This window comes from Pezoporus occidentalis, unplaced genomic scaffold, assembly GCF_034315485.1.
Source record: "Pezoporus occidentalis ecotype Australia unplaced genomic scaffold, CSIRO_AGI_Poc_V1 ctg147, whole genome shotgun sequence".
NCBI classification, from domain to species: Eukaryota; Metazoa; Chordata; class Aves; order Psittaciformes; family Psittacidae; genus Pezoporus; species Pezoporus occidentalis.
The window spans coordinates 903734-928698 of NW_026913284.1; the positions used below are offsets into that span (position 1 = coordinate 903734).

At 35.0% G+C, this 24965-nt stretch overlaps 1 protein-coding gene across 1 annotated transcript in view; it reads right to left on the reverse strand.

Moving 5' to 3' along the window:
- ADGRA1 (adhesion G protein-coupled receptor A1) overlaps positions 1 to 24965 on the reverse strand; it is a 286313-nt gene that overhangs the window by 151093 nt on the left and 110255 nt on the right. Inside the window, exons 5-7 of the mRNA XM_062610365.1 lie at positions 23108 to 23179; positions 22136 to 22299; positions 6515 to 6728 (exon numbers count right to left, since the gene is read on the reverse strand). Of these exons, the coding sequence (XP_062466349.1) occupies positions 6515 to 6728; positions 22136 to 22299; positions 23108 to 23179 (450 nt within the window). The remainder of the gene's footprint in view (positions 1 to 6514; positions 6729 to 22135; positions 22300 to 23107; positions 23180 to 24965) is intronic.

The window sequence follows — 24965 nt, forward strand, 5'->3', positions numbered from 1 at the left end:
TTAAGACAATTCTTGATTATTTGATTAGGTGCCACTTGGACCAGCAAAAAGAAAAGGAAAAAAAGGAAACAAACAAACAAACAAAACCACAACCTGCCCCCCCCCCGCAATAAACCCAAACCGCATAAACCCCACCAAACTACATAAAGCCCAAAACAAAACTACTACATTAATTTTACAATTTCAAATTATTTGTCAGATTCAGAATACTTTGACAGAATTTCCCACTCTCTCTATTCAGAATCTAAATGCAGAAATTAATTATTTAATGTATGCTTTATGGGATAAAGTAATTGTGTATTAGGTCGAATACAGACCTGTTTTATTTGCTGACCTGTAAGAAATTTGGGAAGATCTAAAAAGTAGGTAAGATATAGCAGATTCCTACATAAGAACTCCAGGAACAATCTTTATTTCTCTAGTATATAGTGTATTTCTAACAGTGTAAACTTTTTTTTTGTGATGGCCAGGGGTTATCCAATCAAAATATCATAAACAGTTAAAAAGAGGGCTCTTGCATCCTGTAGGGAGAAAGAAGGGAAGGGGCTTGGACCTTTTTCATTGAGTTCCAGACTGCTAATGGAGCAGCTTTTTGTTAGATTATAAGGAATATGCCCTGCAATATGTTCTCTATGTTGACTAGATTGAAATACACGAAAAGTAAAAATTAATTCAGCTATTCGTTTTAATATTTCTAACATGTTTTGCTTTAAAGAAATGGGTTGCTTCACCAGTATCTAGGGTGAGTGACCTGGTACCAGTACTTCAGAGTCATAATTGCTCTGATAATCACAGTTGATGCACAGGATTACAAACTACTGCCAGGACTGACTGAAATGTAAAACTGTACCTCACATTCATGTTGACAGGAAAGGTAATTAAAAAAAAGCCAGGCCTGAGATGTTCATTCCAAACTGCTGCTGCAGTGCAGCATTTCCTCAGCTGCATAGCTGCAGCGGTTTGAAGAGCCACGATAAAATCATTCTGGCCCTAGAAAGTCAAGGCAAAACCTCACAGCAGGGGGGAAAGTAGAATTTTTTGTTGTTAATACTGAACTTAACATTTTATTTCAGTGGTGTGCCTGGATGGACCCATACATAGCTGCAGGAAATAAACAGAGGTGGAAGTGAGAGGTCAAAGTTTAGTGCAATGCATCTTCATAATCTGTTCTCAACATCAAAATAATGATAATGTTCTTCAAGAGGGATTCCGTAATTTTCTTCATACCATTCTGACTTACTATTTCTCTATGGCTTTTTTCATTCTATCAGCCAAAACCACTTGCATATATTTGTCTGTGAAAATACCTATTTCCCAAACACGTTTCAATAAACAGTTACTCAAGCCTGCAGTTTATATGGCAAAGCACAATTCTTACATAGTGGCCTACTCCTTTAATGATAGATGGTATCATGGTTGCTGCTTTTGTTTTTCATTGTACTAGTACATATTGTTACAACTGTATTTTGAATTATTCCCCAAACCAACTAATAATAAAGCTGTCATTGAGTTTTATTCAGATAATTGAAAGATTTTTAGAGAAAAGGCCTAAATTTAATTAATCTTCCAGATTAATTCACAGGAACATTCTCTTAATTTCAAATAATTAAACCCTTCGCCTGTTTATTTCATAATATTCTGAAAGAATTTGAAATATTAACTTCCTGTCTGATATATGAGAAGGTTGCTGGTAAAGGTGCATCTGTCACTATTCTTCGATGCCTCCAGAGCCTGAAGTAAACTGTATACCATTGACTACAGGGTTTAAAGTAATCTTGAAACATTGATTTACAATTTAAATGGTTATTTTGCTTCATTTCTTTCCTGACTGCTTGACAACTAAGGGTCAGAGTCAATTAGGTGAACCAACAAAATATCAGCACTAAACAATTTCTGCTGATTTCCCTGGGCTTTTCAGCATGACTCTCAGCTGCTCATCTTCAAATGCACATGACAGCAGAACACAAAATGATTATAAAATATCTGCATTTCTGAATCAGTTTCTAACATTTATTTTTGTTAACCTTGTGCAGAATGAACATCCAATATTTTGCATGATTTGGCATATATATGAATCTCCAATTTTTTATCTAACTAGAAACACATTCTTCAGTGCTATACCATTTTCGGACTGTTCTGAAGCTAGTATCAGCCCAAACCACTACTGCTTGCTTCATATCTTTTCCAGATGTATTCTTGCCACAAACTGTTAGGGAAGTTCAGAGGTCATTTGGATCCTTTCCACAAAAAACAGGCATAGAGTTTCTGTCTTTCTCACAGAAATTCCGTAAGTGTTTTGTTCTTTCTCATAATGAATGCTTGCCTGGACCTCAAATTTGTCATGACACTACCTGTCTACTCCTGGAATCGATTTTCTTTCTATAATCATAGAAACAATACTTATTCTTTTAGTGAAACTGTCTCAGCCAGATTCCAAACTCTTAACTAATAGCTACTGTGATCATTTCAAACACTTAAAAATTACTAAGTGGACTCAAAACCCCCTTTAGATTACAAAAATGATGACCAAAATTTTTTAATCCATAACACATTTTAATTCCTTTTTTTTCCTCATTTTTTCTCTATTACAGTACAAGTAGATCATTATTTGAAACTCTTCCTTGCTGTCAGACATTTCTTTTGCAGACAGAAAGTTTGGACATTTTCAAATAATCATATACCTCTAAATGCATCTGTCAGAAATCAATAAACACATTTTATGTATAAATGTTAAAATCAGTTTTCTTACTATTTCCCCTATCCTTGCTACACCTAATGGATCAGCTGTAGTTTCATTTTCTGTTACCTCAAATGCTACTATTTCCTTCATTATTTACTTATGACCATCTCATATTGGTACTGACAGCTGTCAAAATGTAAAGCCCTAGATGCTTTTAAAACCTCAAGCTTTTTAAGCTGCTTTTTTTTCAATTTAAATTTATTTAAGAGAAAAACACTGGGGGGGATCCCAGTTGAGACCTAATAGTTTGCCTTTCCAGACTATCTATACAACAAGTATTACATCTGAAAAACACTTCTGATACTAGAACCTGCTATCCTAGGTTTAGTTGGGAGCATGTTAGTTTCTCCAGTTGTAGCACTCCTTTTTATGGTTTCTTAACTTTATGCACTGTTTAATGTTTTCAGGAGTACTTCTGAACTGTAATGGTCCCAGAGCAGCCATTACAGCTGTCAGAAGCGTAAGCACTGTTGAACACTCTACAAAAGTATTCACAGAATAGAACTAAAAAGACTAAAACTGTGATTTTAGTATATACAGTAAATAAGAAAATTCCTCAAAATTAAAGCCTCTCTACTACCGTGAAGTTGTTTGGTTTATAAAACTACAATATTTTTCCTTTTTAAATTTAATATTATAATATGATTCTATAATTCTATAACTGCCCTGCTAGCCTCTCACTCCAAACACTGAAAGGGAACAGTGGGGAAGTTGGGAAAGACGCTGGGCCGCAGAGAAACATACATAATCCGCCTTCTAGGTGGTTTCAGGGATATGGACTGTTTCATTGACACTTACAGTGATAATCTAATATTCCACGCTTAAAAAATTAGGCTGTCTTCATGGAAACACAAGTAACAATTTAGCTAGATCCATTCACAGATGATAGGAAATTGCTTCCACATCACACATTTTCATGTATGACTATGACATTTATACACAGGCATAATGACAGAAAATTCAACATGAGTAAAATAAAATATTATTATCATTGGCAAGAAATGGTAAATGTGAGCTAGCAGCAGAATTGAAAACACCTTCTCAAGCTTTCCTATAAGGGAATACTCTTTGCCAAGAAAAATGTCACAGGCCGGAATTCAGTTCAAAACTTTAGTTTAATTATTGTAACAAAAACATTTATTTTAGCTTCTTCTGCTTTATCATAAGAGACAAAAAAATACACATTTGGATATTTTATCCTTTTACTGTGCCAGTTAATAAAACAGAAGGGTTTAGTATGATGTTTGCGTTGTAAATCCATGTCCAGAAATATCTGGAACTACCCAATAAAATAACCATCTAAAAATGTTTGAATAAGCAGCTTTTGGAACAGGACTACACCTCTTTGTTCAAAACTAGCTTCAGCAATCTTTAAATTGCTAAGCAGGACAAGCCAAACCTTATCCTTTAGGGCAATCACAGAAAAACACAGACGGTGGACATCTGCTGTAAAGAGTAGGCAAAATATGACACTGTAAGTGAATTACCTTTATTTTTACTCCAAATCCCACCCTTAACACATGATAACCTCAGGAAGACACTTTCAAGGGGTCTTATACAACTGTGATTTAGCCTTAAGAGCTATCACAAGCTAGTGTGTTATAGTATGTAACAAGCATATTATTACATACTACTGTAACACGTAATAAGTATGCTATTGGGTATTATTTTAACATGTAATAATGATGCAAACTGAGTTCCAGTATATATTGTTATAATGATGGGATTAAAATTAAGAAATGCTGAAGAAAGTTTTTACAATCATAACTTGCCCAATATTTTCTCATTTGCAACATGAAGATACAATAATCTCCATAATTTACATTAAAAAAAAATCACTGACTTCAAAACAGTATTGTTTTTAAAAGCTAGTTTCAAAAGTATATATGCCTCATGCCTTTAGTAAGTTAATTTTGATCAGCCCCTTGATCAAAGCAGAGACATGACTGCCTGAATATTTTTGACTGGATAAGGACTATGCTGTATGTTCTAAGGCAGTATCGATGCACTACTTAAGAATAAAGTAAAACACAGCTCAAATTAATGAGCAATTAAAATGTCATACACTTTTAAATCAGTGTCTATGAAGATTTTAATTAAAAATATTTTGTCTCATTTTGACAGTCTGTATCATGTAACTTGGAAAAGTCAAAGTATTTTTCCAGTCTATAACTGCAAATATGATGATGTATTTAGAGAACATTCTTTCTGAATACCTAGTCCCACTGCATGCTGCAACATAAGCATCAAGGTTACCTATCAAATGGCACAGAAAACAAGGTAAGTAGCAGATCAACCACCCTTATTAAATATATTGCTATGGTAGACAATGATTCTTATTTAACAGTATGGCAAAATATAAGCAATATAAGGTAAAATTCAGTCTAACTACTTCTAAACCTGCTTTTTTAAAAGAATAATTATTTTGAAAATCTTTACATTTTTCGACAATTTCAGTTAATTACTCTACAAATTGCTTATGTAGTGCAAAATTAATTCAGCTGAAACATATAAGGTGATTAACAGCATGTCTTTTAATTTTGATGTCATGGAAATAAGAAGAACATTTAATTTAAGTGACTTGGCAGTTATATAATAGCTCATGCACTTGGCATTACCATACTAATTGGCCTAACAGTCTTCTTCATTATTCGCTATAGCCATACACATTGGTATTAGAAGAAAGCCAGTACCTGTGAGAATAGGTCAGGTCTACGCCTCTAGATCTGCAGGACTTCAAAAAGGGTCCAATAATCAGAGAGTACACAAAATTAATAAAGCAAAATGACCTCAGTGGAGAGGAATTACTTTGACTCCCTTCATAACTTTCATTTGATAGTTCAAGAAGCATTTTAGGTCAATTATATTAATAGAAACTGGTTGAGTGAAAAGATGATAATGATGATCCAGAGCTAATTAGCATAGCTATTTTCACTCTATCTTCCACAAAGAGAAAGGCAGAACACAGACGGATAATCAGACTTTTTTTTTTTGATCAATCATCAATTTTTTAGATGGAAATTGGCAGAGGACAAAAGGACATATGCATCGGCTTAGTAGCATTTAGTGACATGCCAATAATCTATGATGAAAACCAAAAGTAAACACAGAAATTTATAATAATTTATTAAGATTTAAAAGGGGAAACTGAATTAAAAGTGGAATGATATATTCACTGCCAAATATTAGTTGTTCCTTTTTTACAGAAGCCTATTCTACTTCATTCTTACATTTTTCATATCAGGAAAGGTTTCTATAGATCTCTGTATCAAACACACAGAGACACAGATGCTAAAAGTCACAGAAAGGTGAGAAATATTTTAGTAGGAAACAAATTTGGGATGACATAACTAAAGAAGACAGGTTGCAGTATATTGGAACCTGAAAAAAATAATCTAAGCCTTTTAAAATGATAGTTCTTCACAGGAAGATCAAATTCAAACATTTAGGTGGTGTCATGAAAAAGTAGTTTTCCTGTAAGTCACTCTCATGTTACTGAAGTTATTCTAAATTCAGTTTAATCTCATGGTTTACTGTGTAAGAAACTGGTTTGATCTGTTTCCAACTCATGGTTGATCAAATATCGATACCTAGACACATGCTATACGATTTCGTAGCTATGAAAAATCTCTACCTCTGTGCGTTCAGACTGAAGCATGCAACTGAATTGCTCCAAAAAACAATTCCCGATGCATGTTTTAATAAGGCTTATTGTAAGTGCTGAATCTGTTCAGCTCGCCTGTAAGTCTGACTATTACAAGGGGTATACATTACCGTGTAATTAAGCAGCAGTCATGAATGATGCTGTCCTCCACATATATGCCTCTCTCTTCATGTGTTTCAATCAGTTGACCAGCATGGTACCAATGTACTTGGGTGGTATTGTCGACATATGTTGCAGTGCACTGAAATGGCAAGCGGTCTCCATGAAAAACCACTTGTCTTTGTGATGGGATCAGCTCAAAGAGAGGAAGTTCTAGAGGCCCAGCTATAGGGGAAAAAGAAAATAAAATTAAAAACTGGAAAAACATCACAATGAATTCCTCTCTTACAAATATTGTAAAGTGAACTAATTGTATACAATTCCAGTTTCCTAGATCTTCACATTAAAGCACTAATATAAAAGATATGCCCACAAACTACCCATTTAAACCTGATCATGTTGCAAGTTCTAAGGATCACATTTCTTTCATTGGTGTGAGCTAAGACAAGAGAAGATTGCTGGAATATCTACAGAAAGTGGTAGAGGTCAGAAGGGATCTTTTGAGATGCTCCAGCCCAGTCTCCTAATCAATACAGTATGCATGTACAGAGGTAGAGTACATTTTACGATCTTTTTTAATTAAATTCCTGTCTTTCTGCAATAATGAGAATATTGCATATACTAAGAAAAATATTATAAAAAAAAAGACTCTATAATCACATACCCAAACACCTAAAGACAATTAAAAAATAAATGGCATTGTAAACTTAGAAGGCATATGCACTTTTTGCCCTCTTAAAAGTCTGCTCGTTTCATAGATTTGACAGTGATTGAAGGCTATGTCCTTCAATCCTACAGTTTCTGTAGAGACTAAATCTCTAGACAGTACTTGTTTTCTTTCAGTTTTATATCTAGATTTCAAAACTACCTTAACACATATTCTGTAAAAAATATTCTATACATTATGAGATTGATGCTATTTCTTTTAAGCCAGTAGGAGAACATTGAAAAGGAGCATTTTAGGAAAAGAAATTTAAATAGAGGCTCTGAATCTAAAGAAAGATCATCTTCTATGGGATAATAATGGAACAAAGGAAAATCTTATTTTCTTTTTCTGATATAGTTTTCTTAGGCAGGAAAAGAAAATCAATGTCTCTGATGCTTTGTTATCATTACACAAAATTCTAATGGTAATGAAACTACTAAAGATTTACATATCTGATTTATGAACATGCTACCATGAACATCCTGCAGAACAGTTCCTAAAATACAACATTTCACCTCATCCTGCAATGCCAAAACAATTGCCTGAGCCTGAATCACTTCAGAATTTCACTACTGCAATCTCATCTTAGACAAAACGCCTAAGGTCTTGCACTTTGGAAATCATTCTACCTACATGAGGATAGACAATTTAAGCTAGATCTTCTCTCTTATTTTTCTTCTGTTTACATTTAAAGGTCTCTCATCATTGATATCTATCCAGCTTACAGGGTTGTCAGTTGAAAGGTCACCCTTCTACATTAGCACCACTAGTAACTATCTCAAACATCTATTTTTCTGACAAGTACTTCAACATTTTATTTTTTTTTCCATTTCACTGCTCACCATCTTTTCTTCTTTAAACTTTCTCCTCAGAATCCTCCATTGCCTGTATTAAATACAGATGAACTTAACCATGCCTAGCCAGACTGCAACCCATAATCACTGGCTCTACAACAGATAACCAATAGTGTCTGTTCCTCTCCTTACTCAGCATCCCACCCTAACACACTTCTGTCTTGCAGATACTATCTTTGGAACACTTTAATTGTGAGAAGCTGCATTTATAAACCTAACTTTGGGCCCAAAGGGGAATTTAAATATTTAATGTTGCATCCATCACCTGCTTTGAATAAACAGTGAGAGAAGGACCACTTCTGCCTTTTAAAAGAGTAAGAATGCTGGCCAGCATAATACACAGGATTTATGCAGGAGTGAATGTGTGATACTTCTGTCCCGGAGAATCACATGAAGGATTAAGGGGCTAGCTACTATCTACTGAAATGTAATCTGCTGTGACTATAACAAACAGGCTTCAGAAACCCGTCCTTACTTGTTTATCCAACCTATACTTACCTTCTGATTGCACCTATTATTTTTGAACACTAAACATTCCTTGAAACATACCTAGTATTTTTATATGATCCTTGGCTTCTAACTAGAATAAGAGAAAGTAAACCAGATTAATAACTCATTCATAATAGCCACAGGCTTGGTCTCAGTCATTTACATCAAAAGCTTTTACTGGAAGATGGAGAGAACCTCTCCCTCTAAAAGGATGAAACCTTTGTGCTGCATTTCAAAGTCAATTAAGGAATATAAATAAAAGCTATGGTGTGGAAGTTAACTACACATTAATGGAATGATTACAAATATGGAGTCCAGAAAAATTCAATATAGCATCACAACAGCAATATATACTACTCAGAGAAATAAAACATTTCGCATGAATACATTAATTTTAACTGAGGTTATTGTACACTGTCAAATGTTTTTGCTCATGCAGTGAGTGACACGTGTCATGAGGCTATGAAGTAGCTAGAGCATAGCATCAATATTTCTTAAGTCAAGCTAAATAACTTGCCTGGCATATGGATGTAGTCTAATATTATCACTTTGAATTTATCTCTGCCTTTATAGGTATCTCTAAGGTTCTCCTGTTATCACTTCTCTTGCTCAGCCTTGGGAATCACCAAACTCAGAAATGGAGTGGGAATGAAGTGTCCTGTACAGATTTTGGCAATTAATGATCAGAAGTAAATGAAACCCCTTTTTATTGCAGCATATCAAAAAAGAGAAAATGATCCCTTGATTGACACCAGTCCTATCGACAATCTCATCTTCTTTTTATTTGCAACAAAGATGCAAAGGGAATGAAACATACCTTTGGTATCCTTTGGCTAGGATATCCTTCTAACCAGATGAACTCTTTGAGAATGTACTGATAAGGGCTGGCAAAGTGACAAATAACGTTGCAAACTCATTTTCAAAGTGAAATTAGTAAAATTTCTATAGATTATGACATTTGCAAACCATGGAAGGTATACTCCAGTAGTTCTGCAAAACAGTTGCTTTTAATCTCTGTGATGTCTACAAAAAAATGATTACCAGAGCTAATCTTTTGTTGTTTTCCAGGGATAATCATGATTTAAATGACTGACGTTCTGTAACTATTACTTACACAAAAGTTCCAGTTCACTTCCTTGACACAGCTCACAGATATAAGGATTAATTGCATCAATGAGTTTCCAGATTAGGTCCAATACACTTTATCCTGAACGGTTATAAAATGGTCGTAGAGTTCCATCAGCATCAGCTGGAAATACTTATTTTAAATCCATAATTCAACAAGCCTTCAGGTTCAGAAAAAAAAATGAATTTACTAATGCCGTACACTTTGAGAATAAAGAAGTAAGAAATTCTGAAAGTATGATTTTGGCATTGATTTGACAGCACTGGAAATATAACAGCTCTGGCAAGCATATCCCACTACACAATCGAAATTTTCTCTTTGATTATGTGATTACTGAAGACTAAACAGTGATTACTAAACTGTGATTAATAACTGTATGCCATCTGTAATGCTCGTGTGTTTGTATGTATATGGTAGATACAACAGCCTTATATGATTAAAAATAATTTGCAGCTTACTACTAAGTCCCAGGAGAGAAGGGTCTAATTTAGGGGGATTTTATTCATTTAATTTATACACACATGAAAAATATTCCAAGATTCTCCTTCCAAGACAATCCACTCTGCTGCCCTTAAATTTGCAGCCAGCCTCACCATCTCCAAATGAGAGGTATGACTCTCCTGTAAGCGTTTAGATCAAGGGCTGATGGAGTGTTTCACAGTCTTTACCTGTCTTGTCTCTCTAGTCAGCACTAAACCATGATTGCGGCAGAGCACCACAGGAACCACTGATTGCAGCACAAATCTAAAGGTCTAACCCGTCATTATAGTAATTACATCTGTTTCTTTATTTTTCCCTTTGCAGAAAAGGGTTTGGTTGACGGAAAGCCAGATTCTTTCTGCAATCCAGTCTTGTATTTCAGATTAGCTCTAGACTAGAATACTGAGAACATATGGAGGAGGAATCAGGTTACAGAAATACCACTGAATTAGAATATCACTTAAGAGTCCTTCTCACTCTTCCCTGTACATTTTTACACATGCAGTACCCCCAAGATGTATATAAATTTGAAAAAGAAAATAGAAATGATTTTCATCACCATTAGCTAAAAGAGAAGAACAGCAAGGTTCACTGAAGCTCTAAAGAAATGTTCCAATGAGTATGTCCTTAATATCTATAAACCTATTTATCTCACACATATAGACAAATTAATAATTTGTCTTTTCCTTACAATTCAGTTCTTGAGACTTTAAAAATAGTTCAATTTTCCACCTAATTTTGGCCTTCCTTCTTTTTTTACTGTTTTACAAGATGAAAAGGAGAAGAATATGAAGGAAATACTGCTGTCACTGCACATATATAGCATATAAATGATTGTAAAAGACACCACATAAAATGCATTTCTACTTGTATTCCAGTTGCATTTTAAATACAGCATTATCATGTTTAGAATGCATGCACTTCCAATGAATGGATAGTACTGTTTTTTGGGTGAATGATCAAAAGCAAATTGGTAAGCACAAAAGCTGGCCAATGCAACTGATTTGTCTAAACACCACAGAAAGTCATCTAGTCACTGGCCAACACAAGGCAGCACAAGGTACTGGAGGCATGATCAGAGAAAAACAAAACTATGTCCAACTACCAGCCACGTTTGTTGCATTTTCTGTGGCTTAATTTATAACGTGGGCAGCACAATTCTCTACAGTTAAATGGCTACTTAGTGCACAACCCAGGGCACTATGTTAGAGCATTCTGCTGTTCAGTTCACAACAAACACAATTTTCTGCTGTACATGTTCTGGCCCTCATTGACTGGCTTTGTCTGATATTGGCAGCTTTTAGAGTCAGAAATAAAAAAATTCACAGCTTTCTCCAGGTTCCCCACATATCAGTCCAATATTACAGTACTCAGTGCAGTATTACAGTGCTCGTGTCTCAGGATACACATTGACTGCTCCCTTTTGATAGAAAATTCAGTTTGCTACAGTGCACTACAAGGTTTTGGGACAGAAAAAAGCCAGAGGTTGGCATTTTGCTTCTTGTTAATCACTTGATTTATTGTAATGCCAAGGGGCTTTTCATTTAAACGGAGTGTGCCTACAGAGGCGGCACATCCTGCTGACAAAAGTGTGAGTTAGAGCTCTAATATTTGTATACAATCTCAGTGGGAAAGAAATGTGCATGGAAAGCACAGTGGGGGAAACTTGGAAGTGAGGACAAAGTAAAGGAACTGGTCCAATAAAAAGGACAGATGATAACGAGGAAAAACAAATTGAAAAACATTAGTTAAAAATTTGAATTGCTGACAGAGCAAATTATGTTTGTTGATATTTACTGAATGCAACTTAAGAGAGTGATATGAATTGCCAGTTCTGCCAAGAAAGGGAGGCACAAGAACACCAACGCCAATTTCTGTGTTGTAAAATGTGCTGACAATAACGAAAGGATTGGTGTAGAAAGTTGCAGACACTGCCATATGCCAAGGAAATCAAGAATGACTACAGAACTGGAGCCAAGCTTTAGTTTTAATAAAATCTTTGCCTGGCTCCAATTTTAACGTAATATCAAGAAAATACAGATGCCAACATACATTAAATACATCTAAATGAGACAAGTCTGTTGGATTTGAGACAAGAAAGCTTTGTATCATATTCATTTACCGTTTGCTGCAGAAAAAGTGGAGCTTCCGTTTGTGTAACAGCATCCTACTTCCACCAACTTCATAATACTGGCAGGACAAGGCATATTCCACATCATTTTATCATTTCCTTTCACCCTTGTACATTCTTTTTAGACAGAAACAAAAAGTAGATGCTGCTTTTTTTTTGTTTTTTGCAGGTTTATGCTTATTTTGTAACTCTAAGTGCTACACTAAAATGGCAACTAATTACCAAAGAGCAAGTCACTTTAGCAAATCCAAGTCACACAGGTACCAACCAGAACTCAGAAAGTGAATCACAAGTCCAGCCACGACAAAGTCATTTAACTGTTTTTCTCTACTGGAGTTCCACCATATTTATAAGCCCCTATGAAAATAAATTATCATTTTTGCACTGGGTCTAGGTACTGATGCTTCTGGTGCCCATTACAAACACTTCAAGTAAGGCAACAGCAGAAAAACATTTTCTTAACTACTAATGACAGCAGTGATTTACTTAGTAGAAAAGCAGAGGTAGAGAAATACAGGGGTAGCAGGTTTCACTTAATAGCATTTAATATAACCCCAAATATCATAACATTACTTTGTAAAATGGTAACAGCTACTTGAAAAAAATCTGCAATAGAAAATTCAAGGTTTCAGTCCAGTTAATCAATTAATCAAAAACATTACTTGTGTGCAAGCAAAATAGAGCCCAAATCTCGCACTGGAATATCTAGTAGAATTTAAAAGAATGGGCAAAGAGTTTTTTCATCACTGATTTCTGTCTTATCAAATAAAACTGCTGCCACTTTCAATTTCTGATTTTCAAATTGTCCCAGATGTCTACTTTAGAATCTAGGGAGCATTAGATTATTTGCCATATCCTGAAACTTGAAGACCATGACATATTGGCAGCTATGGTATTGGAAGGCTCATCAACACAAATTCCTTCACTGGCAAGACTTGGAAGCTGTTGCTAGAAAGCTAATTTTGATTACTCAAATTATCCTTATGGCAAGCAAGCTGGCAGGCTCATGGCTATGCACATTCATTACAGCTTGCAGTTAATAGAAGTGGCTGAGCAGTTGCAAGGTAAGTAACATAGCTCTACAAAATATATTGACTTACTTTCTCTAACTGGGAAGTGCAGTGGTAGCACTCATTTTCCAAACCTTAGGAACAACTAGCCACCTTCTTGTTATTTTCAGCTCATTCTTACACCTTTAGACCCTGGAAACATGGCAGCAGAAGGTTCCAAGAGTGGCAGTGACTGCCCCTAATTGCCCAGATAGAGTCCAGCAGGCTGCATGAGGACCCACCTATTTTGCAAGAATGCCAAACAAAAAAGAAACATAAAAGGCATAAAAGATCCTGACCAAGCAACAGTTCTGCTGAAGTAAGAACTTACTCCACTCATTGTATGGTATTTTTCCATTCCAAAGTTCTCTCAGCCCAGCTAACATTGTCAGAAACTACAAGCAATTTTTACACATATTTAAAGAAAGTGCTGCACGATGAGACATGCTATAAAAATGTGAAATATCACTATAGTATACTACACTTAATTAAAACAGAGAATGTTGGGATGGAGGTTCCATAGGGAATTTTCCCATGAGAACAATAAAGATTAATTACAACAAACTGTAGTTAAGTGCTGTTAAGTGGACTATATTGACATAGGCTTGGTAAAGAAGCTTATATAATTTTATCTAGAAATTGACAGCATAAAATTAACCATAGCCTTTAATGTACATGTTACCACATGTACCTTCTGGGATACTACACTGGCCTTAGTCACAGCTGGCTGTCTTACCATTGCTTTGCTCATGAGCTTTTGGAGACAGCCAATCAAGTCTCCCAAGGGCAGAAGTTTTGAAGATCAAAGAGGCTTCATTTCACTGATATTCTCCTCACTACATCTCAGGTAAATTTTCTTTTACTTATTTTACACACTTTTTGGAACAAGTGGGCAAAGACAATGTAGAAAATAGGACACAGCTGTACATTAAAAACTTCTGATGTAGTTTAAGACTAAGCTATGGTCACAAAAACAAATGTGGTACAGCTCCAGCATCTAAATCAGTGAGATTTCAAGGATGAAAAGTTCTGTTGAACAATATTTTCATGTGCGAGCAGAGCTAGAATAAAATACATAGTAGTAAAACTTCATCATGTACATTTCTTGAACGACCATTTTAATACTTATTTCACATTTATAAGTTTCAAATGTTATTAACTTTGTCCCAAAAACTTGCAGCAGTCTTCTAAATTACAACTAAAGAAATTAGACCAATGTTTAATGTTAAATAGGGGGCAACATATTCCTTTCTTTCCCCCAGTTTGAGAACAATCATATTAGAATAAGAAATCTAGAATTCAGAGCCAAAATGTTAAAGCATTGGTGGTTTGGCCACTTAGCTCTGACAAAAAATGAATCTACTACCTCTGTCTCTGGAGGATCAAAAATGTGCAGTTATATTATTTATCTACAGACCTTCTGTTATTATGAATATTTTCTTATTTAAAAAAAAAATCCTGAATTGCTAACACTGCGAAAATAACAAATAATTGCAAGAAGATTTAACTATAAATAACTGTATCACTATCCATATCTTGCAAAACCTAATCCAGTGAAAGGTTACTAATGTGAATATTCCTATTTCAATATAATTAAACTTATATGATTAGGCACTACCTGCAGAATTGCAGCTGAAGTCTTGATCCTGAATATTCCTGAAGACAGTGATGCTCCGCATGAATGCAGCAGGCTATCTGTAGGCTGCCAAGAAACTGCAGGACTGGAATCTAAATCTGGATATTTAATCCATCATTCTTTTTTACTGAGATTTTAAGTTTAGTCAGTTACTGCATACTGAAAAACCCTTAAAGTTCAATATTTATAGTGTGTTAATGTACTAAGAATGACTTGTAAATGAAGAAAAAAATGGTTGAAACAATAATCTCAAAACCACCCCTAAACTTAAGGAAATAACAGATGAGACCTTTTGTGCCCACTGAGAGAAAAAAATGAAGAAAAAATGTTCCTTGTTAACTTTGAGTGAATATTTGTTACTGCAACATATGTCATGTAGGAAACTTTTAAGAACAATCTATGTGTACATACATACAGTTGTTTTAAGACTCAAAGGGCAATGTAGATAATTAATTTTTGTCACTGTATGAAAAAAGCAACTTCAAATCTTATTTCTCACTCAATATCCCTAGCATAAAATATTTGACAGCATTCTTAAAAGTTGATGCAGAATGAGGCTGAATGCATTCAGCTGATTTCAGGCTCAAATTTAAATACTGAAAAACACTTCTTTCAAAGATAAAATTACCCAATATCAATCTATTTTTTTCTACATTTACCATTTTAAAAGTACATATCTCTTTCAAAGTTCTTAATATTGGACAGGGGAAACAGACTTTGCTAGGGATGAAGGGAAAACAATATACAAACACATCAGGTAAAATTATAAGGCCATATCAACATATAAAGCATCTGAAAGATCACTATTCCACTATTTCTGAGAAAGCATTCAAAGCTACACTATGTTTTAACTGTCAATGTCAAGAACAAAAAAAAATGCTTAAAAAAATGAATGCATAAAACAGGAAGTATGGAAAAGAAAATGGCCTCATTTTTCCCAATAGCATTACTCTAAGTGATTTAAAATGTCTTGAATGTTCTGAATTTTTGTGGTATTTTAGTCAAGATTGCAAAAAATAGTTACCTACAAAAATAGACTAGGGAGATGCATGTGGCCTGACAAAATATACCTCAGTGCTACTCTCCTCTCGTGAGATTTCACTTGGAGTATTGTGTGCAGTTCTGGTGTCCTCAACATAAATAGGACATGGAACTGTTGGAACAAGTCCAGAGGAGGGCCACAAGGATGATCAGGGGACTGGAGCACCTCCCGTATGAAGATAGGCTGAGAAAGTTGGGGCTGTTCAGCCTGGAGAAGAGAAGGCTGCGTGGAGACCTCATAGCAGCCTTCCAGTACTTGAAGGGGGGCTATAGGGATGCTGGGGAGGGACTCTTCATTGGGGACTGCAGTGATAGGACAAGGGGTAACGGGTTAAAACTTAAACAGGGGAAGTTGAGATTGGATATAAGGAGGAAGTTCTTTACTGTAAGTGTGGTGAGGCACTGGAATGGGTTGCCCAGGGAAGTTGTGAATGCTCCATCCCTGGCGGTGCTCAAGACCAGGTTGGACAGAGCCTTGGGTGACATGGTTTAGTGGGAGGTGTCCATAGGAGAGCCACAAGGATGATCAGGGAGCTGAAGCACCTCCCATATGAAGACAGGCTGAGAAAGCTGGGGCTCTTCAGCCTGGAGAAGAGAAGGCTGCATGGAGACCTCATTGCAGCCTTCCAAAATCTGAATGGGGCCTACAAGGATGCTGGAGAGGGACTCTTCATCAGAGACTGCAGCAATAGAAACCTTAACCCTAACCCTAACCCTAAACTTAAACAGGTTAAGTTCAGGTTAGATATAAGGACGAAGTTCTTTATTGTGAGGGTGGTGAGGTACTGAGCAGGCTGCCCAAAGAAGTGGTAAATGCTCCATCCCTGGCAGTGTTCATGGTTAAGTATAACTATATCCCTTCCATCCCAACCTATTATTTACATTTTCTATGAAGTGTTTAAATAATGGTATTGCATAAAACAGAAGCCAGGAAAGCATCTATCCCTTTGATTTGTGGTACCACTGCTAAATAGGAAGTCTATTATAAAAAAAAAAACAAACGGCATTTCCATAATCTTTTATGAGTAACAAGTTGTTAATTTCACTCATGAGCTAACACTTTAAACTAAGGTAGTTTACAGAATTCAGAGACTGAGTAATAATTCAAACTGTTGGACACAACTTGTAGCTGATATCTTCCACTCTTTCTCACCCCTATTTTCAGTAGGATGGATTTTTATTCTTCTTTAGTCTTAAGACTTTTCTCAGTAGGCAGCCCCCTAATGCATGCTAGAAACCTATTAATACACATCTTATACCAATAAAACTCCAGTTCTTTATTTTGAATATTCATTTTCAGTCGTGCACAGTGAAAGTCCTAATTGGCTAGTAAAGCTATGAGAAAATTATGAACCAACCCAAATAATTTCTCACTATAAGCTTGATGTAAACAGTTAAAATTCTATTCATCACAACTAACAAGCACACTACCATGAATAGAATACACATTTTGTCATAATACATACTTTCAAAATAACATACTAAAACAACCACTCTAAGTCAGATGATGCACATTACAATTCATTTTCATGAACATGGAGCACCCAGAGCAACAAAAGAATTCAAAACCAGCTTCTGGATACTCAGAGTGCGTGCAAAACAGGCTCCTAAGCCTAGGAAGGCCACCCTCCCCTATTAAGGTAGATGAAAATACAGTACATGAAAATAGATGCTATCTCAGTCATGTTAATACAAGAAAGGAAAACGACTCAGCTGGGATATTTGCTTTGCAATTTGCTACTACTCTGTGCTTTGCAAATTCTGTTTCCATCATATTTTCCCCTGAGACTGCATCTTAAAATGAATGTAACTAACATTTGAGCTTGTATCTATTTCCTTACACTGGAAGTTTCTTGACTGAGGATTGCATGCAAAGAACATGCAATAATGGTAGTTTTGAGCTTTGCCAATTGTTTCCATTTGCCCTTGCTAGTTGTTGCAACAACATGGGCTTTTTAGAGATGAGCAAATAGTAATAGTAGTAGTAGTAATAACAATCATGATAATTCTGTATCCTAGAACTTCTTTTAACTCTTGTCCTACAGTCCTATGTTGAAGCAGTTCAACATGCAAGGAGATTTTCTCACATGCAGTACAATACAGGAAATAAGAAAGTGGGAACCAGAAAAATTTGGTGCAGAAGCATAATAAAGACACAAGCAAATGGTTCATGTCTTCAAAGAAAGAGACTTGTGCATAGCTTTCCATCAATACAGATAGAGAAAGAGGGTAAGCATATTTTTAGATTACATTTAGCCAATTCCTCATGAAAGGGTCAGATGCAAAGGGCTCAATAAGCTCTGCTAACATGGCTTGGCCATTCCAGACTGCTAAAACCACTTTATGAGGCTTACTGCCAAACTGCCTTAGAGCAGGCTGCTAGGAAAGGCAAGAACAACAGGAACAGGAAGGATGACATGTGACGAAACTAGCTTGCCTGAAAGTGCTGTGATGAGGTGGTGCAGATGTGTATGTAGCAAACTATCTGATCGAGTAGAGCAAAGTGACTTGAAAAAAATGTAGGTGCCTCTCCACATTCAGACTTCCTTAGAGTTGACAAGATACTACATATAGTTAGTTCTTTTAACCTGTCTGCTTTATAGGCCCATGCAACAATACGATGACCAAGATTAGGACAGTAGACTACATAAGCCTGAAAAGCTACTGACACCAAGAAAAAACCTAAACCTGTCCACGGTCTGCACAATGATAAAATGCATAATGAGAAGGAATAGAAATGTAATTTATTATGTATGAAAGCATTAAACTAAGAAAAAATACTTCATAGCCTTTTATATTTTCTTACTTTTGAAGTGATTTATTTTTTAATTTAAAAAAATTGACAGCATGGACCCAATTGCTCATCTATAAACATCTGTAGAGAAAACATATGCAAAAAAGCAATACTTAGATTTGTAGTAGATCTGCATGAGAAACAGTATTCCGTCGCAGGAGAATGAGATAATTTTCTTTGTGGTGGAAATAAAGAAATAAAAATATCCTAAAGCACTGTAAGACTATTTTTATACTTTGACTTTTACAATATTTTTGTATACTTAGTAAATATTTACAACATTTCTAGCAAAATTATTTATACAAAGATTATTGAGATAATGTCAGCTACTTTCTAAGCTTTAAATACAATCTAATTGGGGGATACAAAATAGTCAGCATTTTTCCAAAAAATCTGTTTGATGAGTCAACATTTTCTAACAGAAAAATTCTTCATCAGAATTGTATGATGTCAACTGTAATTTGCAAAACAACTGAACTTTTACTACTTAGTACTATTAGTTCAATAGCATCAATATAACATTGAAACTAAGAAACAAAATTCTAATACCTCATTCATCAGCGCAAAGAATCAAATCCCCACTTCTGTAATCCCCTTAAGACAAAAATTCATACAGGTTTTTCCTGAGTGAAGAATCTGGCCTATAGAATTCATTTCTGCTGATGATGTGCGCAAGGGAAAAAACATAAGACTCCTATCAGACCTCAGCTGGAATTTATTGCACCGGTGTTCAGGAAAATTATATTTCCTCTTGTAAATTGAGTAAGTTATACTTGAAGTCATGGAGAAGAAGTAACAAGGCACTGCATGAAGCCAATTTCACAATCGTTTTTCAGAAAGATACTCTGTCTATACCATTATGAATTCATTGCAGTCCTTTGTAATTAAGGCAGAAGACAAAGGGAAAACTTAACTTTTCAGGCTTATTTCCAACATTGTTAAAAACTGTTTTATAGCTGAACATTTCTGAGAGTTGGAGATTTTTGTTAAGGAAGATTTAAGTAGCTCTTATAAGCTGTTAATGAAATATGCAAGCAGAACCCTGTGAATTCCAAAACAGTGCAGTCACTTAAATTAACTTGTATTAAAATCCTCAAAGCGAGTGCTTAGCTGCTTTCAGTGGGTGACTACTTTGGCTGTTGTGAGTTATCAGACCCATGAGAAAGATTTGCCACAAAGAAATTAGAAAGATGATTTCTTCTCCCATCAAAACATAAATCTAAAAAGCACACGGCAAACTGCTCCCTGTAGCTACTCAGATTTTTTTTACTGTCTCCACATACTTTGACTTTTTGACTAATTCCCTCATTCATCTGAGATCTTTGCCATTTCCTTTCTATTTTTTTTTTCCATTGAATTCTTCTTTTCTATGCTAACCTTGTGACTGTGATACCTCATGACATCTCTCCAGTATGTAGAAATGGATAGTAACTATAAATACCTATGTTTGATAGAATGGAAGATGTTCGTATGCAGGAGTTTTTAATTTTTAAATTACTTAATATTTTCATTAAGATATGCTTGATTAGATTAGCTCTACGCATATTTTAACACATTTTCAAAACATTCTCAATAGCTGTTATTATTTTGGTAGCAAACAGATTTCTATCATGTCTAAATTCAGATTAAGTTACTGAAAATGAAATTGTCAAATTTTGTGGGCACTGTGAGCTGCCCAACAGATATTATAAGCACTGTGAAGTACCTGGCAGACATTACAGAGCTGGTGGATGGCTCAGCAAATATAACCACTGTGAAGCTCTCTACAGATACTAAAAGCAGTGTCAAGCTATTGGCAGTCCTTACAAACCTTGTCAAGTGTTCTGTGGACATTATAAATATCAGCTGAGAACTTGATGGGAATTATAAATGCTGTAGCAGAGGTGGCAAAGAGTCCTGTTAGGAATTAAGGTATGAAAATCTGAGAAATTGCTTTCATTTACTCTGTAAATTTCACAGGCACACATTCATTGGCAACCTGGGAATACCAATTAATAGTCCTTAATCAATTCTTCTGATCATTCCAGAATTTTCAAAAGGACTTTTCCTGCTGGGAAATGGATCTCTATGAAGATGCCCCTGCTGGGCCTTGATAAATAGACAGCTTGGTATTTGAGAAGTACTGCAGATTTTCAAATGTTCTGTAATATAGGCTACTGGAAACTTCTCTGTCTTTTTCTTACAAGCACCCATCCCTTATTTGCCTCCAGGCAGGTATCTGTGTTTCCTTAACAATTCAGCTGATAGACCTTCTGTAACTGATATCCACATCCTTTCACATCTCTCCCAACTTGTAAACATCTGCATTAGCTGTTAAAACCATTTCTTTTGTTATTACTCCCATCAGCTGTAATGTCCCTTCTGCTACAAACGTGTTAGCAACAGCATCATTCCTCTTGTGGTTATTAGGATAAGAGCATTTTCTTTCCTTTTGTTTCCATGAGGCATTAGCAAAATCACCATCCCAGCAATTTCCCACCATTCAAGAAAGTCAAAGGTTCAAAAATTTTGTGATAATCAAGTACGTGTGAAATTATACTTCTGATTACAGAACCTACCAGCATCATCTTAGACAACGTTTTTTTCTCTGCAGTATGTGCTCCTTTCAAAATCTCTGGTTTATTCTGCTCTTTGCTAGACAGTGCTCAGCGTGAGATAAGGTTTTTTACTCATTTATACTTTTTTTGTTTCCTTCCTCACACCATATCCATCATGTTCCAACCCTAACCATTCTATGATTCTGTAATTCCTGTGGTGGAAAATCTTTTCCAAAAAATCAATTTACTTACAGGTCTTCAAATACAAAATTGACCTAACTGAAGCTCACCGTAGGAATTCTGTTCAACCCCAAGACACAGTGCTATAATGTGTAGTTACAGGTTTATAAAATTGAAAAATACAAGAATGAAATCTGACATTTATGCCATGCTGTCAGAGGTGTAACTTGAAAGGAACATTCTATAAATTGCTGTAGGAATCCTAAGTTCATGCTATATACAATGTAGAGCTATCATCATGGTTAAAAACATAATTACATGTTACCTAATATATACACAGGAAAGTGTTGTTTTTGCAATATATATATAATTTTATATGAAATAAGAAACTTGTATTTTTTTCCATTCTCTTTCAGCCTCAGTTGTATCTTCTGTGCCATATAACTGCATTTCTTGTGCCTAAAAGCAATTCACATTTATTACTCTTTTTGGCTGTTTGTCTTTGGTGTGGGTTTTGGTGTGGGCTTTTTTTTTTGCCTAATTTCTGTTTTTTAATATTTTCTCTGGATTCTACTACAGTTTGTAATGTTAAATGAGAGTACAGCTCACCACATATCAGCTGGTTTTCCTTCAGGTTATGAAATGACAGTCCTTGTAAAGCACTGGGGTATGCACAAACTGTTTCCTCTGCTATTCGAACTGAAGCATTTCTGGCCCATTGCAGGACCCATTTTAGATTACAGTCACAAATGAGTGAATCAGTGTTAAAGTGTCTAGAAAGGCAAAGAAAGATCACAATTAGTACACATTGGCAGTTTCTATAAACATATTTTCTTCTGTTAGATTTCAATTATTTCACTCCAAAGAGAACTAATTCTAGGTAGATACATAACTGTGGATCTACAATTACAGATGTATAATTGTAAAGACATCCCAAGACAACTAATTCACATTCTCCCACTGTTAATGACTTCCAAGACATTACGTCAAAATTCTGGTTTTGATTACAGAACAGAATGACTGACTACTGAATTAAATTTGAGTATGTGCTACTGTAGAAAGTCATACTGTAACTCACTTCCACTTAAACATTTAAGCACTGGATCTACCTAAGTAAGAAGTCCCTTAAGTTTGTAAGATCTACCTTGAGATCTCAGAAAGGTACATTTATTATAAATAACTGGAAATTGTTATTATAATTACAGGAAAAATATTTAATGTGAGTGTTTTAGTGTATTTATATATTATATGTTGCATGTATATTTTATATGATCTAATGCATGAAAACATGGAGAGATGTAAGATAACGGACAAAAAAAACATGGATACTAGTCAGGATGGCTAGCCTGGGCTAGTCATGAATGGGGTCAAGTTCTCAGCGGTATCCATTCCACCAGGACAGATAGAAGATGGCAACTCATCAACAGAGAGCCAGACACTGGTAACAGATCACTGCATATTTTACATTTAGAATGCATTTCTAGAAACTACCCTGTTTGAACTCATATTCAACTCTGCTGTGTTTATTATCATGTCTTTCTTGAATATTACAGATTTCTGAACATAATGAATGATACTTACAGTGCTTTCAGAGCTAACAGCTCAGAAAAAAGTCCATTCATGAGACTTGAAAAAATATTACCTGACAAGTTCCTAGAAAAAACACAATTTAGAGTCAGTTATAACACATACAAGAAAACAAAGTTGTTAGAGTAGAATTTTCCCAGTGCTAACTAAGAAACTGTTTTCTTGACAACAGCAAAAACATATTTAAATTTGTACATTGCTTTTTCATAAATGACAGCAATATTCAAATCACATAACACACTTTTACTTTGTATTCATATCAGGTAAACTTTCACTTGGTCTAATAAACAGGAATATTTCTACATATTTAATAGAATACAATTCTGGAAGAAAATATTCTAGAATTTAAGTGACAATATTCATTAAATTAATAGTCAGTGATACCTGTGTTGTATTTTTATAGTAGATGTAGAACGTCACTTCAAGGAAAAGGACTAAACCCAGTGTCTTTAGTAATTATCAGAAGAATTCAAGCAATTCCTTAAAACAGTAATGAGTTATCAAAGTAACTACACAAATAGTTTCATTATGAAGGACTTTAAACAAACTGAATTTTCCTATCCTTAAATTAAAGACATTTCCATTTTAACTACTGTTCACTATGTTTTGTCTTGATGGCTGAAAGGATTAGGCTGAATGCTTGAAAACAGACGCAATTCAAATTTGCCTAGTTTAACTACATTGCTCTGCCAGTGCCTTAATAGTATAAAAGGTAAATGCTTAATATCAAGTAATACCATCTTTTTCTACACCAGTAAACTGAAAAATTAGTGCAGTATCCAAGATTCATATTTCACAGCATATGAATTACCTTCTTCTGAAATACATATATATGCTGCTTTCTATGCAGTGCCTGAAGCCTACATGTCTGAATTCAAGGATGGCTACAAAATTTCAGCTATCAGTGAAACTGCAGATCTCTTCACTGGAGATTTATTGTTACATACAAAAAAAATCACAGACTGGCAAAGAAAATGGTTTTGTTACTTTTTCATTTAAAATGATGTTTTTATAATTATTGATTTTACTTCTCTTATGTCTACAAAGTAAATGATGTATACTAAACTGAAGACCAGGAGCAGTGCTCCACAAGTGAGAAATCTGCAAAAATATGAACCAGCTCCATAAAGTAAGGAAGAACAAAAAGCTCAAGAATCATTCTTTCTACAGAAACCTGTACAGAAACATATCCATTAATGAATTCGAAAAAGAAGAGAAAATATGGCTAATTTATAAATTAAGAAAGTTATGAAGCATTCTTGAAACAATAACTAATCTCCTTTTTGCACACAATCAATTTCTCACCACTGAACTAATAATACAAAAAAAAAAGAAATCGAACTTCGAACACTTCAAATTTGCATAGTAATTTAAAGAAAAATTCTACTAATACAGAAAATAAACTGGTTCAGCAACATTAAGTGAAATTGTTTCTCATTATATTCAGTGACAATGAGATGTGTGGATATAATGGAACTCATTGTTAAGATTTTGTTTAGCAGTGCACCTTTAATACAATTGCAATGCAAAGCTCCTGGAAATGGAAGCACTTTTGAGTATCTATCTCTTCAAATGTGGGTATATCTAAAGGTGGAAATGAATGTTTGCTTGTAGCTGCCTATACCTTTAATATTTTGTATTTATCAACAGGAACTAAAAATACTGAGCATTTCATAAAGACTCAGCTCCTTCCTTAAAATTAAATGGATCTACTCATGTGCTTATTGGACATAAGCCCTGATGAGGCATATCCTGAAGCAGCTCAGTGAACTGGGACATTAAATGGACTAAATCAGAAACTGATAACCCTGATATTTACACTGAAGGAAATCAGAAGCGGTTCCACTAATAT